This window comes from Fusarium falciforme, chromosome 2 (assembly GCF_026873545.1).
Source record: "Fusarium falciforme chromosome 2, complete sequence".
NCBI classification, from domain to species: Eukaryota; Fungi; Ascomycota; class Sordariomycetes; order Hypocreales; family Nectriaceae; genus Fusarium; species Fusarium falciforme.
The window spans coordinates 3,701,599-3,718,388 of record NC_070545.1 but is presented as its reverse complement, the minus strand read 5'-3'; the positions used below and the strand labels follow the sequence as shown (position 1 = coordinate 3,718,388).

The 16,790-nt window shown below is 50.9% G+C and overlaps 5 protein-coding genes across 5 annotated transcripts; 1 reads left to right on the top strand and 4 right to left on the bottom strand.

The window, feature by feature from the left end:
- Positions 1-675: 675 nt before the first annotated feature.
- NCS54_00308500 (Cupin type-1 domain-containing protein) lies at positions 676-1,351 on the bottom strand (the record flags this gene model as incomplete). The annotated part of the gene is made up of 3 exons (XM_053148671.1): positions 676-1,037; positions 1,092-1,149; positions 1,199-1,351. 3 exons carry the CDS (start codon positions 1,349-1,351, stop codon positions 676-678), a joined length of 573 nt encoding a protein of 190 aa, XP_053004646.1.
- Positions 1,352-2,944: 1,593 nt separating this feature from the next.
- Positions 2,945-4,381, bottom strand: NCS54_00308400 (PPM-type phosphatase domain-containing protein; the record flags this gene model as incomplete). Its single annotated transcript, XM_053148670.1, has 1 exon — positions 2,945-4,381. One exon carries the CDS (start codon positions 4,379-4,381, stop codon positions 2,945-2,947), a length of 1,437 nt encoding a protein of 478 aa, XP_053004645.1.
- Positions 4,382-5,952: 1,571 nt separating this feature from the next.
- NCS54_00308300 (Hypothetical protein) lies at positions 5,953-7,331 on the bottom strand (the record flags this gene model as incomplete). The annotated part of the gene is made up of 6 exons (XM_053148669.1): positions 5,953-6,289; positions 6,350-6,380; positions 6,434-6,498; positions 6,547-6,664; positions 6,716-7,091; positions 7,149-7,331. 6 exons carry the CDS (start codon positions 7,329-7,331, stop codon positions 5,953-5,955), a joined length of 1,110 nt encoding a protein of 369 aa, XP_053004644.1.
- A 2,156-nt stretch (positions 7,332-9,487) lies between these two features.
- NCS54_00308200 (Methyltransf-2 domain-containing protein) lies at positions 9,488-11,103 on the top strand (the record flags this gene model as incomplete). Its single annotated transcript, XM_053148668.1, has 5 exons — positions 9,488-9,880; positions 9,937-10,063; positions 10,110-10,233; positions 10,283-10,740; positions 10,790-11,103. 5 exons carry the CDS (start codon positions 9,488-9,490, stop codon positions 11,101-11,103), a joined length of 1,416 nt encoding a protein of 471 aa, XP_053004643.1.
- A 2,708-nt stretch (positions 11,104-13,811) lies between these two features.
- NCS54_00308100 (Hypothetical protein) lies at positions 13,812-16,214 on the bottom strand (the record flags this gene model as incomplete). Its single annotated transcript, XM_053148667.1, has 1 exon — positions 13,812-16,214. One exon carries the CDS (start codon positions 16,212-16,214, stop codon positions 13,812-13,814), a length of 2,403 nt encoding a protein of 800 aa, XP_053004642.1.
- Positions 16,215-16,790: the final 576 nt, after the last annotated feature.

The following is a 16,790-nucleotide window of genomic DNA, read 5'->3' as shown; positions in this document are numbered from 1 at the left end:
GACATACTCCGCAGTTGCTCAAGATTCCCAAGGCCGAGAAAAGTGTCAGATGACCAAGGCGGGACGAAGCCGCTCATCTCTCTTCCGCCACGAGACAAAGCCTGGACCGAGCATCTACTGTCATTTCCCCGCGTTTTCCATCGTTGGGCTTGATCGTGTTTCGAACAGGGGAGGAACGCCAATGCGAGGTCGGGCCAATCGCTAATCTCACGACGGAAAACTATGTTCAAAACTCCGTGCCTCCGCCGGGAAACTATCACCAAGTGGGACGCGGAAAACTATGTAAATCTCCGGGCGATAAACACAAATTAATCAATGCCCTCAATTACATTGCGCGTCCCATTCGTTCACAGCCTCGAATTGACCTCGGCTTTGTCTGTCACAATCTCATATCTATCGCGGCTTCATTCCATTCCAATATCATCTGCTCAGCCTCTTGATACCATCCAGGCCGAGCTGTTGAACGCGGAGAATCACCTGCCCCCATACGACTCCAAATATCCGACACCAAGATATGCACTACCCAATGTGTATCTTGGCCATTGGTGCCCGCAGATAACGGGGAATTTCCCCTCTTTCAGCACATGTTTCGGAGAAGGGGATGCGAGATGGCGGGAAATGGCAGCGATCAACACACATACACATTATCATTCATTTCCTCTAATGTCTCTAACCTCAAGCCACAGAACCAGCCTCTCTCACCGCGGTCCAAATCTTTAACAGAGCCCCTTCAGGCCCAGTAACAGGGTCCTGGCTAGGAAAAGGCACCCCACCAATCTCATCAAGAAGCTCCCTCCCCTCCAACGGCGCCTTTCCATACTCGTTGCGCCATTTCGGCGACCCATCTGGGTACACGCCAATATAGCGATACTTTTCGCTCTTGTCCTTGGTCCTGTCTTCCTTGTCCACTGAAGCGTGCGCCACCCCTGCTGGAACCACCACCACGTCTCCCGCCTTGACGTGACATTTGACACCGGTGCTCGCGTCGTCCCCAACGCCTGCGCCAAAGATCAACTCAGATTCGCCTTGGAAGACCCCTATTCTGTGTCAGTGGCCCATAGTGTGTATCTTCTGTGAATCAAAACACATGCCGTAGCACTCGTGGGTGTTGGGATGGAAGTGCTTCGCTGTAATAGTTCCCCATGTGCCCTGGTACTGTCAGTCTTGCCCACCACCCTGCTGCTGCAAGCAATCTCGCCTTTTTCGTCCAGCCATGGCTCTCGAGCAACTTTGTAGTGCTGGCTTCGTCGTGTGGCTCAGGGAGCACCCCTCGATAGACCAGCACAGGGAACACATTGTTGGGGCAATGAGTAGTTGGCTTCACAAAATGCGTCTCGGGATTGGCCGACATGTTTAATATGGGCGATGCAACGATAATCTTCAGTGATAAGAGATTCAAACACCAAGGATCGAGGGCGAGAATCTATCTTCTAATGTGAATGTCTATCCCGGTACCGTCCTTCTCCACCATAAGCAGCAAGGAAGCGACGAGCTAGGCCTTAAATACGTGAAATCCCTTCAATAAATCAATCGTTAACTTTGACCGTAACAGGTATTACTACCCGCTGCCAGCGTCATTCTTGCAACAGTTGCGAGTCGTGAGGGGAACAGCCTATTTCATCGCCGAGAAATCTCCGCCCCGAACTCCTTCAGCCTTAGCTTCGAGATGTTGGCTTGTCTCCAGCCCAAGTTTCGGCCTCGTTGGTCCGTATCATGTCATAGGCGCGGTTTTATTGATGTCAAGGTTTAATGTATATCTGACTATGTTTGCCAACGTGTGAAATGAAACGGACATCGCTTGTAGTGCTGTCGGGTTAAAAACTGTATTAAAAACTCATTATTAGGTTTTGAAGTTGCAATAACAGTACAAAGTCCTAAGTGGCTTATATACCACTCCTCCTAAAATCCCTGAGATTGCCACCATGGGGAAACCACAAGGCTGTTTGGGTCCATCATTCCAATGGAGCCCTGCGTCCCAAACAATCAGCGACCTTGGGTCGAGTCTGGAGTGTTTGGCGGCGCCGGAGGCTGTGGCTTTCCTGGGGGAGTAGAGCTATTCATGGTAGCCTTCACCGAAAGTCTCGTCAGTCAATGTGTTGTGCTAGCCATCGATTGGGTGTCAGAGCTTGGTAGAAACCTACTAGTAGAACGAGTGTATGGAGTCGTCCCTCTTTAGATTCCTCCTTGAGGTGTTTCAGCGAGAGTGAGTGGTTATTGGTTGCCAGAAGCAGCCGAAAGGGTCAGATTTTGGAAGGAATTGGTTGGATTTATACACGTCGTGACCTGTTGGCAGCATTCAACTCAAGTCTAGGATGTTGCCTGTAACATGTCACAAGAGCGCGTACTGTGCAGTACGAGAAGCAAACTCTGTTGTCTTGGCATCAGGCAATTACAAGTCTTTTGCTCTCTCAGAGCAAACCCCCCACGTCTATCTTACAGCCCTCCAAGGCTCTCATAACTGTAATTGGCAATACCGAAGCTGATGGTGGTCAGGCCGTAAGCTGAGCCTGCTGCGTGCTAAGCAACTAGGCGAAAATTTCAGACGAGAAAACGCGGGGAGAAGGTGACGAGTCACAGTTGAGGCGAAAACTGAGGGGAGAAGAGAGAAGAGAGAAGAGGTGCCAAGGTGCCAAGGTGCCAATGTGCACGTCGACTGGTCACCTTGCAGTGGTGGTATCAGGGTGAACAAGTCTCACTGTGAGGGGTAGATGCCAGCCAACTGGTGTTGGTTGAGCCCTGATTATCATTCTATTGAAGGACTTTGAAACATATTCACACTTGTTATATTAATATACATCAACGACAGCTCTCTTTGGTCACATGAACGATGCTGAAAACCACCAGGTTACAATTTGTTGCTCTTTCTCGACCTTGCGCCCAATCACACGCCTCCAACCGAATAAAATCCACCCCTGCCTTGCCAGCCCGAAACCAAGTTCCTTCATCAAGCCTTGCAGTTGAAAAAGGCAACCTGCACAGTCGTGTCATCTCGTAGCCGTCTAGCAAACGGAGCGGCAAAAGCCAATCGGCCTGCGACCAACTCATGATGGTTTCCACCGAGCGAGTTGCGCAGTAAACTCACAGCAGCGTTGTTGTCCTCAGTTGTCAATCTCTCCCCAGCAAACCTATAAGTCACTCCCTTCCAAAAGTGACCAAACTCGAATGGTGCGTACGTTGGTTCCGGTTCATTTTTCGTGTCCCCAGCTGTTCTCGAATCCACCCACTTCCCCACGATGTCGACGGCTTGCTGATTCTTGAGCGTGTACCACAGGCCGTCAGTTGCCATGATTAGAAAGGAAGACTTGTTCGGGTCGATCTTTGTAGTCGTCACAACCGGCTCGGCTGTCAGATATGGCGGAGTTTTGAAATCATGCTTGGGTGTCAGAGGTGGAATGCCGTAGAATCTCTTGACTGCGTCCTGCTGAAACTCCAAGGGCCACTTCCACCGGCCATCACCGAACGCGCGTGAAACCATCATGCCCAGAACCCGTCCATCTTTTACAATGTTTTCCTCCCCAGGGTGCTCCTTGGCAAGTCGAGCAACTTCTTCCTTGTTGTCGCCAGTTTGATCCACTGACAAGGGTATCGCCTCCCACTTGCCGTCTGCTCCTCTCCGTCCCAGAACAGCTCTCGAATCACCCGTGCATGCCGTATAGAGGTTGTTGGTGGAGGGATCGTATAATGATAGCAGAGCGCATGAGCCGGCATAAGCAACGGCCTGTTTCTTGATCTTGTCTTGCAGTGGCTCCGTGCTCTCTGCCGTATCCAAGGCTGTCTTGATAATCAAGTTGTCGAGGTTCACAAATGCTGCTGCGATAGCGCGCTGGACATCCTCATCAGGTATGGGCTCGCCTGTCGAAGCTGGTTTGAGTTGGCTCAAGGTTTGCTGCACATGGGGTATGAGTTGCTTTTCCAGCAAGTCTGCAGTCTGCCAGCCAGCATGCCCATCGAAGACGCCCAAAGCCATCCACTGACTGCCGTCATTCCATGGCGAAGGAAATTTCCCATGGGCGAACCTATCCTCGCACGGCGAGTTGGAACTTAGTTGCGTGCCGTCGTATCTGTCAACTCCGGGAATGTTTCTGACTCGAAAGGAATATGCTTCCTGCGATAGAATCCGCGTTACTTCGTCCTTGGAGGGGCCCGGCTCGGTGAATAGATTTGCAGTTGGTGCACCGGCGAGACTGGGCGCGTCGTCGTTGGTGGCCATCCACCACCACAGTCCTGGCACAGCAACCGCACCCGCCATGGCAGCGAATGTTGCAGTTATGTTCATATTTGAGCCCAAGCGTGAGGCCTTGTTTGAGGAGAATGCCCTGAACCGATTCCGCAAGATCGGCTTAGCCGTCAAGCGTGCTGAGGCTACGCGCCATGGAAACATGGCTGCTGGTTTGTGACTGAATAGCACAAAGAAGATGACAAAGGCCGATAGCCAGCTTCAAGTCCCACCAGGACGTTCGTTCAAAGGTCGTGATAGACCTCTTATCGTATGGATAGACGTGAGGAGCAAACAGTCGGATGCCGTTGTACCAAATCAATATCTGCCGTGAAGTCAAAGGATGGAAAGAAGGGAAAACAAAAACGGCAATGTCTGACCTCAAACTTGTCTTGTTGTGACCAGTCATGTGATCAAGCATGTGTTACTCGAGGTCGTCTGTGCCTGGTTCTGACAGCTTGGCAGGACCCCTTGTTGATGGGGCCCACCCGTTCCTGCCTTTATGGCGGAGAGCCATCCCTGGACCTCAAGTGCTCACCGCTTCAAAAGTCTCACAAATGGTCGACACAAGGTTTCAGGCTTCAAATTTGGGCATGCCACTTCCTCCCTTGAGGTAGGCAGTTGCTACTCGAGTTTCAGCCATGTTGAGCCACCTGAATCAGTTGTCGACCAGTTTGAGACAAACCTGGGGCCCCAGACTTGGCGAAAGTACCCATCGGTCTGCAGAAGAGACGAAGGCCAATATGGTATCCAAGCGCGTGAGGGCCGGATACATTTTGTTCAAGCCTGTTAGCAGAATCGTCGAGCGGGCTCATGACCCAAAAATTTCAAACACCGTGGCGTGAGACTGATCGATGTGTCATGCTTGATGAGTTACCGAAGTACCACAACGCAAACCAACAGCACAGGTTAAGTAGAGGAAGGTTTATGCACCAGCACGGGAAGCAGCGTCTATGTATTATTCTCGATTAGGTGCCTGAGCTTGGATTTATTATTTGAGCATGTAGTTCGCACAAACTGAAAGATGGGACGAAAATAGGTAGATCAAGCACGTTGGTAACGATGTATGCGACGGGGTGATAAGACCTTGGATAAATTGAATGTTTGTCACCCACCAAGATCCTCTATATGAGGCTTGAAAGAGAATATTAACAAACTTTCTTCGTGCTAATCGACGACGGTTGCCAACAAGATCTAGCTAGGGCTACCCGGTCGAACCGAGAGATTGACATTGCCTGTGCCAGGATCTAACTAAAGATATTTGAAAGTAAGTGTCACTCTGACATAGGGAGAAAACAGAACGAACAGGAACCGCACTAGTCTGTTGATGGGAACGTGAAGATTTTCCAATAACATGAGAGGAGCTTTCAAACCGCTTCATGCGGAGTCGAGTCCTTCATATTGAGGTTGCTCAAGTCACCATCACCACAAGCAGATGCACATCTGCAAACATGCACTTGAAACCAGACGGGTTGAAATGAAATCAATGGCATAGATCCTAAAAAGTGCAGTCTCTTCACTTTTTCTAAATCGCTTAGCACACCTATCTCTATCAAGCCTTTGCTCTAAAACACCTTTCTGCCTATCCAGAGACTCCTTCGCCTTGATACCCTCAATACATAATCATGAAAAGGTCTGTATAAGTATTTTACAATATTGAACAATATTCCAAACAACTCCAGCGTGCAAGCAATTTGCTCGCCATGTATCCTCCTTTATTTTGCCCGCAGAAATACTCATACTGGTGTGTGAACAGAAGTCTGGTCTGGTGTCTTGGTACGGTCATGTTGGAGGATGCTCTCTTGTGAGTCGAGCTCTACAGCTCCAGAGCCAAGATACTTGACATTGGACATGTCTCTTTTCGGCGCTGTATGACCTTGTCGGCTCGTACTGAGCTCGATATCCGATCGGTGCTGCCCCGTTCGAGAGGAGCCGTAGTTTTGGTATCCCGACGAGTTATAGTGTTTATATCCTCCCGACGAGGTGTCGAAGGTACGGCGGCCCATGAGGAGATCGACGAGGGGTTGGAGGACGGGGATGCAGCATGCGATGATGATGGTACTCGCTTCGATGCTGAGGCAGGGTTAGTACATCTCTTGAGGTGTTAGGTTTGTGTGAGGTCTTTGTGCTTACATTGTCCAGATGACTAGGTCCGAGGTATCATCTACATATTTGTTAGTCCTATGAACCTTCACCCCTCTCAACTGTAAGACTAACAAGAAAAGTCGGGACTTGCTAATGATGGAAGTCGAGTGCACTTGTAGATGGCAACGATGGTGGAACTAGACGACCATGAGCAACTGATGCCAATTGAGAAAGGCAGCACATACATGGACCCAATTCCCAAAGCAAAAGACAAAGCAATCTTCTTTCGGATGTTCATCTGCAATCGCCACAGAATAACAGCGGGGTACACGGCAAGGTACAGGTCGGTAGTCGCAGACAGTGCTATCGCGAGTCAGCCAAGTCCACGATGACGAGCAAATGACGCCGACTCACATCCAGCAAATATGGCGAAATCGACCAAGATGTAGGGACTCCAGCATGTCTTTTCGGTGATGGAAAAGTCCCACTGGGACTCGACGGGTCTGCACTGCGCAAACAGGATGACGATGCACACGGCCAAGCTCAGCATGCAGCACCCGGCGAGACCCCAGAGGATGACTTGCTGCAATCGTCCGGGGTTCATGATGCGCGTCAGCAAGGCGACGACGGCTAGCTTGGGGATGCCAAAGGCCATGACTCCAAAGGGGAATCCCAGTATCGTGAAGAGGATTGCATCTTGCTTCTGCGACAGGGAGAGGGTATCAAAGTGTCTGCCATTGCCCCGACGGACAGCTATTATAGAGAGGGCAACCTGAGTCCATACGAATATCTATTTTCAACTCTCAATCAGTATCATTCAGAGACGTGACAAAGAGGTGAAGCTTACCACCGACACAATCGTAAGCCAGTCATCAAGATGCAAGGCGCCCAGGATCTTTTTGCGAGTGTACACCCTCCCAGCGACAAATATCGTGCTGAGAACAGACACGGTCAGTATGACGCCCAAGATGACCGGACCCTTGTTGGAGTCAAGGTAGGCCTGGGTATGTGTTGGAGCTTCGGTCGTCATTCTCGCCAGCCAGAAACAAGAAAAACAAGTCCAAAGCAGGAAGAATGGAGAAACACAAAAAGAAGCCCCAAAGAAGAAACCAAAAGTAAAAAGAATGGAGGACCAACAGCAGAAATCGAGAGGGAGGGAGGGGGGATAGGCGGTGGATAGCGCCCAAAGCGAGCACCCTGTGCCTAATTATGCATGTTGGAACGCCACGAGCATTTGCGCTTCGAGGATCTTCAGCTCGTGCTCCCTCTCCCCATGTCAAAACCCCTTCATATTCAGGTGGACTAACAAGTGGCCATTGTGCCATAGATCGACGCGGGCGGGCAGGAGTTTGCACAATGGAACGGTAGTTGCCCGTCGAGGATCACAAACTGTGACTCGGCAGATTCCTTCTGCCTCGAGTCGGCCGACTGGAGGATCTTACAAGGATAAACCAGGTATCTCATCCTCCTCATGCATGGCTTCAAAGCACAAGCAGCGCTCGGAACTCAGGGGAGCCGTTAAGCTAAGAGCACTAGGGCGGCAGAGGACATACCGCTCTCGCTACCTGCGGCACGTCGGATGTCAGCAGCGATTGGCAATGGAACATGAGATCGTGGCAAGAAACGAGCTAGAGCATCATGATTAGTGCTGAATTCTGCATCTCAAACAAACATTGTAGAAGAAGCAGATATATCAACTTGCCGTTAAAAGATGAATGTTTAAGCATCAGAGCTGTCAACTCCAGACTCCAAAATTCCCACCCCACATGCAAGCCACTGAAGATCAACTTGCTTCTGGTCCTTAGCCGCGACAGCCGGCACATCCTTTTTCTTCCCCGCCTCTCTCTAGCTGCCAGAGGAGGCTTGCATGAGCCGAGACATGAGCTGGCCTGGCCAGACCAACGGCCCTGATCGACACGAATAGCGTGATGTTCGCCCACCCCCGGTTCTGCACCGTTAGTTAGCCTGCGGCTCACAGACCATCTGGAAGCGCGTGCCGAAGCCCTACCCCGGCTCGCGTTGCAATGGCCAAGTCCTCTAGCTAGGGGTCCTTCGAGCTGGAACCAACAGAGGAATGATGTTGCGCCAGTTGTTTCCGGGGGAGAGCCTCAACTGCTCTAGTGCCGGTGTGATCACCTCACGCTATCCGTCCCAAATAGGACCAGACTGTTTCCAAACCGCGTTGGAAAGCGCCGCGGCTCTGGAGGCTAGTGACAGTCGACGTTTTACTAATTTGTCCCGTGTCTATTAGACCAGCCAATTCCATCTAAAGTAAGCGCTTTGTGGATAGTTTTCCAACGGCTTTTGAACGGTCGTCGCCCTTTCATTCCAGACACCAATTGCAAACACCTGATAAAAAAGTCGAGGCTACCACATCTAATGCGAAGCACCGACCCTCCCCCAAGGCCAAATGCCGTTGGCTATTAGTCTGCGGTTCCGGTGCCGGTCTCCGCGAGTCAGGGGTATGGATGCTGACGGGACCCCTGGTCGTTCGACTCTGGGCTTACGCTACCAACATAGCACGCAGATCATTAAAAAGCATCCTGTTTGCTAATCAGGAAGTCGTCGTTCCAAGCTAATCCTCTTTGCGCTTCCATGTAGCATCGTGAGACTCCCAAAGCTGATTCAGGTCGCATCCAGCGCTCGTCTAGTGACCAGGCCATCAAGCAAGTTTCCGGAACATTTACGCCTAGCTAAGACCATATACACGTGTACCTGCCCCTAAAGGAAGGCTTGTTGCGAGGCTGAGGATCACCTAGTCCCGGCGCAACTTGTCGTCGGCACCAAAACCGTTAGGGGTTCATCCTTGGCAAGGAGGAGAATGCACTTCTTTGCGAGCAAGTGGCGCGAGGTCCGTCTCCAAGATCGCTCTAAACTGTTACCTAGACGGTCGCGGAGTATGATCCGGTGTCTGGTTTCGAACGACATGCGGCGATTTTGTGCCACTATCTCAGGGGGGCACCAAGAACCATGGCGGTAGTCATCATGCAGGAACAGGGAGATGGACACAACAGCCAACGGACTGGTTGACCCTTACGTGGCCTGGGCGACTTGCAGAAGTGGTTTAGTATTTCTATCTGCAGTCTTCTATTCCATCCAAAGCAATTAATTAACCTTCTTAGTTGCATTCTCTTGCAGTAACCTACACACCTCACTTTATATCTGTTCTTCAAAGTCTTTTTCAATATGCCCGAGACCGTTCAACCCGAGACAAGCAACCTCCCAGAGGTTATTGCGTTCAAGACAGCCGACGGTCAGGCCGGTGTCCAAGTCATCAGCATCGACGAGGAGCAGAGTGTCAGCTCTGGAAGCGCATCTGTTCATGACGGAGCCGAGTCCGTTACTACACATGACCCCAGTGAAGACTCTGAAAAGTTTTCAGAAGAGGATGTGTCTATTGCCTTGAATGCTACTAATGCTGATGCCGTCCCTGATCTGATCAAGGAGATCACCGCTTTGGGTGAGACCTTTGACAAGGAAGACTCAGATGCCAGACTGAAGCTCATGGCCAAGGCCAAGAGCCTTTGGCAGTCACTTGAGACCCCAAGAGAGACCATGCTCCGTCACTGCTGGGCCGAGGTGAGTGATAATACCTTCTTTGTCCTAAGTCCATGTCGTCTAACAACACATCTTAGCCTTCACTTCATTGTGCCTTGACTGCCGGTACCGACAAGGGACTCTGGCCGTACCTTGCCAAGATCAACGGCCCCTTCAACGTCGCCGAAGTTGCCGAAGCAAAGGGGATTGAACCCGCTCTTCTCTGTAAGGTACCCCATCCATGTTGGAGAGACCTATGTTAACCGTGTAGCCCGTCTCCTACGCCATGTCTCCGCCATGGGATACCTCACCGAGCTTGGACAAGACCGATATGAGCTCAACAATTTTACCAAGTCCATGGCCTTCCCCTTCATCAACGCCGGATACCCTTGCATGTAAGATCCTCTTCCAACCTCAACACCACATGTCACTCACGTTCTGTAGTTCTGGTGCATGCATCAACGCTCTTGGCAAGTTCCACGAGTACGCCAACAACAACGGATGGAAGGATCCCACAGACATCAGCAACTCTCCCCTCCAACATGGATACAGCACAGAAAAGACCTTTTTCGAGCACCTTCACACCAACCCCCCTTACGGCCAGATGTTCCACCTTCACATGGGCGGCTACCGACAAGGTCGACCTTCATGGATGGACGCCGACTTCTTCCCTGTTCAGGAGAAGCTTCTCAACGGTTTTGACCAGAGCGAGGATGCTACTCTTCTCGTAGATATCGGCGGTTCCTTCGGCCATGACATCGGAGAGTTCCGTCGAAAGTTCCCTGACGCACCTGGACGTCTTGTCCTCCAGGATCTTCCCGTCGTCATCGACCAGATCACCAAGCTCGACGAGAAGATCGAGAGGACAAAGTACGACTTCTTTACCGAGCAGCCCATCAAAGGTACATAACCCTAACCCAGCCTCCTCAACTCCTCTAACTTTGACTTTAGGTGCCCGCGCATACTACATGCACTCAGTCCTCCACGACTGGTCCGACGAGACGTGCACCAAGATCCTCAAGAGAGCCATGGGAGCTATGAAGCCCGGCTACAGCAAGCTCCTAATCAACGAAAACGTCATCCCTAACACGGGCGCCCAGTGGGAGGCGACAGCCCTCGACGTCATGATGCTGACGCTGCTGGCCTCAAGGGAGCGTACCCAAGAGAACTGGGAGAACCTACTCGGCAACGCGGGTCTCAAGATCTGCAACATCTGGACTGTTGCCAATGGTGTTGAGAGCCTGATTGAGTGTGAGCTGGCATAAGATGTTACGCGTAATGACTGTACCCTGTTTGAATTAGTTGAAATATAATCAAGCATTTATTATTCTATGACTCTTGATAAACTCTCAGAGCTGTCTCCTGATTTTCCCATTACGCCGTCCAAATCGAACCCGCTAAGATTACCCATTGCATACACTGTGACTAGTTCTTTTGATATTTGCTCGCGCTGTTCCTTTTGTCGTTCATCTTAAGCATGGTCAAGATACGTCAACAACCCTACCATCATCGTTCTCGTCTTTTGATTCCGAAATGACAGCGTATGGCCACTGTCTGTCGTTCACTTCCAACTGCGACATCCTCTCATGCATTCTATGCAAAAACCTGGACTCCTTCCCGCCAACTGCAAGCAGAACGCGTGCAAGAGTGGCCAAAACATCTCCAGAGCCAACAAGCATGCCATTTCCGCGGACAGAGCACGGTGTACAGGCAAAAATGTCCAGCATTGCATCTGCTAGTCGGAATACTTTGAGTTCCTGCAAAATACATGAGTAAGTTTGTTGCAGCGAGAAATCTTGACTTACCATGCCATATCCGTGAGCTTTGATGGCAGCGCTGGTCACCATTGAAAAAAGCGAAAGCATTTCATGCCCAATCTTGACTGGCAGAAACAGCGAGAAAGCTTGATCATCGGGATAGCAAGACATTATAAAATGCTGCGCTGTATACTCCCACAAAAGGAGTCGTATCCATTGCCGTGTAACGAACAGGTCGACCCGTTGGGCCTCGTGAGCAGCCTGATCGTGCGAGTCCATGCACAAGTCAGCATGATAAGATACAAGTTTCTGTCGTTCGAGAGGCTCTTGACTGTATGAGGGCACTGCGAGGTTCCCTTCGAGATATGCAAAGAGCCGTGCTAGTGATATAAAGGATTGCATTAGGTGTTCATCGCCCATATCATTATCGAGATAAGGCATGACATTAATAGCTCGAAGCACAGATGGCAATCCGTGTTGAGCAGAGTATGTCCTATCATTAGAAATCAATTGACTGTTGATTGTCTGGGCTGATACCGAGGTCACAAACCTTTCAGAAATCAAAAGAAGCCAATAAACGCGGAGCCGGAGTGCCCGTTCTCTCTTGCACAAGTGCGAATATCTTTCAGGGTGTCCGAGTTCCAGTAACTGAACATAGGTGATCGCTTCTCTCAAAAAAAGGCCAGCTGTCCGCAGCTTGTTGGCGTTGGCGTAGTAAACGTGGAGAAAGAAGGGTATTAAGACGGAAGCTATGGAAAAGGTTTCACGGTAGTCATACAGCTCCCTGGATTGCAGACAGTCAGTCGCAAATTGCAGGGATGACAGCGTGTTCCGTTGGTTTGTGTGCTCTGGGAGTCGAAGCTGGGCTATTGTGGCTGCGCAGAGTGAAGCCGCCAAGGCATGAGATTCATGATCTTGGTCGTTTTGGGTCATGTCCGAGAGAACCTTGTCGCAATCAACGACAGGCCATATGGAGTATGAATTCTGTTTGAAAACTCCGAGAAAGCGCTTGTAGTCGGCCAGGGGTAGGCGATAGGGAGGCTGCGGATTGCTTTGTAATGAGGGCGACTCTGACAGTGACCTGCTCGACTCGGCGTTTTCTTCGAAACAGGTTGCCGAATGACCCTCGGAATCTTTAATACTCCTCTGAAACTCTTCGACTCTAGCTTTCGTCGCGGTCCTCGGCCCTCCTTTCGGCCCACGCTTCTTCCGGGCTCGTAAGACGGTGCACTCGATGCCTCTGAGCCGGCACTCGCGGCAAGGCCTCGAATCCTCGCATTTGACGCGTCTAAGGGCGCATCCGTCACAGGGATTGGCGTTTCTCAGCTTGGATGACATGGGATGTCGTGCCGTTGATGAATTCGAGTGTTGAAGACGTGGCGGGAGGAAGAGAAGAGGTTCAAGTTGGTCTTGTGTTGCCCCACCATTCGACATGCTTATTACGACCAGCCAACCACACGCCCATGTTGATCCCGTGAACATGCAAGGACTGACTATACCGACCTTGGAATATTCAACCTTGTGCAACAAAAAGTTTTTTGATATATGTTGGATTAGACATGCTTTGCTGGTATAGAAATGCTGATGTGATTGAGGTGGTTTGAAATTATTAATGCATGCTAATACCCACCCCAGTAGGCAAATATATGGGAGAGTGAGTTTGGAAAGTATGATTATTTAACTATCGTGAGAAATAAAGTTGAGAACTATCGTGAGTTCTGGTCTCATGTCGTTATCACACTGAACACGAAAGCCCGAGTCTAACAAGGCCAAAGTCAATACAATGAACTGCTAGACGACTATCCTTGCCTTGTTCACAGATGAAGACGGATTTGCACCCACCCTCCTCTTAAGCTGAATCCTTCCCTCTCTCTAGCACATACGACCATAGCTCGTAGAAAATACGGGATCCCGTCCGCTCTCCCATAGTCAAGCTGCGAAGCGCTGGATTAGTAGTTGGGTCGGTGACGACCAGCGAATCCCCGGTGTTGTATGTTTTTTTTTTCCTCTTTTGCCTATTTTCTTTTTGATACCCTCATTTGCTTCATGATTGCCGAGATCTACGACCATGCCTCGTCGGACGATGTGGTTGTGTTGAGTGTTGATGTGGAACTCCGTCACACTTGCAAACAGGTGGCAGCTGTTCATACCAGAGCACAGCTCTGTCAATCTAATCCATACTCTACCTATATCCATCACTCTTCTATCCATCCATTTTATCGACTATCAGCCAGAAGCAACTCCATCACGGACCCAAGCAGATCCTGGTCTAGCCCAAGACTCATCAGCTGTCCAACCTTGACTGCAGTGGGCTGAGACGACTGAACAATGCCCCAGACCTTTTCCTTGGCCGCCATATCCATCTGGTAATCCAGAATCGCGTCTTGGATGCGCTTCGAGTGGTCAATCACGCTCAGCTGCGTACTCTCGCCCAGCAGTACATGAACGTACTCAATATCATGCTTTTCGCCCTTGGCCTTCGGGATCTCGACCACCAAGCCGGGGAGGTTGGGATACTCTTCAACCCAGCACTTTGCCTCCACATCTTTGGAGTTGTTGTCGTAAACCTCCAGGCCCTTGGGCCGTTCCGTCAGCGACACAAACCTGATGGTCCAGCTTCTATCCAAGGGGTGACCTCCGATCTCTAGAAACCGCATAGACTGTTCCCAGCGAAGATGGAACTCGCGATGCAGACCCTTCTTGTGGACCTCGTCGTCCTCAAGACTCTCCCACATGGTAAAATAACCATTCTTGCCAATAAAGACGAGAACTTCAAAGTGGTCAGGGTTTCCGCAGCCGTTTCCGGGTTCACTCTTCTTGTCCAGTGGAATGATGGCACCCTCAGGCGCAAGCACAGGAATCTCGTTGATGCTTCGATACATCTTGATGTCCCGGTCGCCATCATACACCACGCCCGTGAGAATGTCAACATGCCGACCAGGAGGTACCCAAACGTCGACCGAGGCGCAGTTGGTCCTCGTATCGCGAGGCTTCACGATCGGCGCAACCACCAAGCTCGACCCAAAGTAGTACTCGTTCGGCTTACTGTAAGCCTCATCCCTCTCGGGAAATTTCCAATACAGCGGCTGTACAAGAGGCTCATCATCCTCTCTTGATACCCAATTCATTGAGTACAAATAAGGAAGCATGCGATGTCGAAACTGCAGAAACTTCTTCATCACAGCCGCAAACTCGGGTCGGTACAGCCAAGGCTCCTTGGACGTGAACTGCCCGTTCTGCGAGTGAAGCCTCATGATGGGAGAAAAGACTCCGTACTGCACCCATCGAGCTGCAAGCTCATGATCGCGGTATCCGCCCATGTGGCCGCCGATGTCGTGGCTCCACCATCCGTAGCCGATGTTTGAGGCTGTCGCCGTGAACTCGGGCTGGAACTCGAGAGACTCCCATGTCATGATGCTGTCGCCCGAGAAACCAACGGGATAGCGATGGCTTCCAGGACCGCCGAACCGAGAAAAGATAACGGCGTTGCCTTTGCCGTTCTGCTGTTCGTGGTCCAGGAAATGGTAGTGGTTGAGAAGCCAAAGAGGATCGAGACCAACAACCCTCGAGTACGGGCCCTGCTGCCAATCAATCCACCAAAAGTCGCATCCATCATTCTCAAGACTGCGATGAAGAGTGTTCAAATATGAGTGCATAAACTTGGGATCAACAGGGTTGAACAGGATCGGCGCCTTGGCAGAAGTGTCGTGCCCAAGATCCTTGGCCATCTCCTCATACAAATCCTCATGGTGATGAACTCCAGCATGAGGATGATCATTCAGAGTGACCTTGAGCTTCTTGTCATGCAAAGCCCTGGTGAAAGCCTTTGGATTCTTGAACAACTTCTTGTTCCACGTATAGCCCGTCCACCCGGCGTGAGGGATGTGATCACCGTGAACCTCGTGCCAGTCCATGTCGACGACGGCCACAGTCAGCGGAACCTCCTCCTTCTCAAACTTATCCATGAGCTGTAGGTATTGCTCGTCCGTATAGGGATAGTATCGGCTCCACCAGTTGCCAAGTGCCCACCGCGGCAGAAGTGGCTGCTTGCCCGAGATGGCAAAGAAAGACTTCATGGCGAGCTTGTAGTCGTGGCCGTAGCAGAAAAGATAGCCATCAATGCGGTCTCCAGGCCTCCGAGGCGATGCCAGCCCAGCCCCGTCCAACAGCATCGACTTGCTATCATCGAGAACAGAGTACCCAGCTCGAGACAGAATACCAGGCTCCAATTCGCAGCGCCCATTGACCTCATCAAGGGTCCTCGCCGTCCCACCCAGGTTCTGAGGAACCTCTCCATACCGCCAATCAGCACCCCAGAGCGTATTCTTGTTGCTGAAGCTGACAACCAGTCCATATCGGTCGAAGCGCTTCTTGTTGTAAGTGACCTGGAACGAAGAGGTCCTTATCTCGAGCTGCTCATCCGTGTTCGAAACTGAGAACTCGGGAGTCGGAAACTGTCGATTGAGGGCAAACGTCGAGGGACGGTCCTCAAAGACGCCGTCTTCAGACCATTCGTATCGGAGAACCGTGTCATTGATCAGGGTGAAGCGGAAGTGGTCGCCGGCCACGATAGAAGCCGACTTTGCGACAGGCTCACACGGAATGGAGTACTTGTCCATGTTTCTCTCGATCACCAGTCGTATCGATTCTTGAGATCAATGAATGCTCCCCGCAAGTTGAGACAGCGACATCAAGCCTTAAAGTACCCCGACTCTCTTCTCCACAGTGACTGAGCTGAATGCAGTGGAGAGATGGCTGTGCTCACCCATCTGCAAGCATCATTGGCAGAGTTTGAGCCTCCGGTGAAATTATTCGCCAGAGGCGTGAGAGAGAACGGCCACCTGCATATTCACCCAACGTCACCATGGCGCCAACGTTTTTCTACGTACGCCAGATAAGCAGGCTTTGTCGCAATGGTTGAGTGATGTGCTGATCTCTCTTGTCTCCGCTCTTGGGGTGAACTCTTCGGCATGACTTGCTATTGGTTGGCGTGCCTCAGGTGAGGCTAGAGTGTGGAGATGTGGTGTTGATGGCGGTGCGATTCCCCTGACACTCCATCAACTATTGCCTCACAGACCAGTCAAGAATAGTATTAGTATTAGTATTACACGGTTACCTTCTCTGGCAACCTTGTAGATACTTCATGTTGATTGAACCAGACATGGCCGGCAGTCTCTAGGATGCTGCAGGCCAAG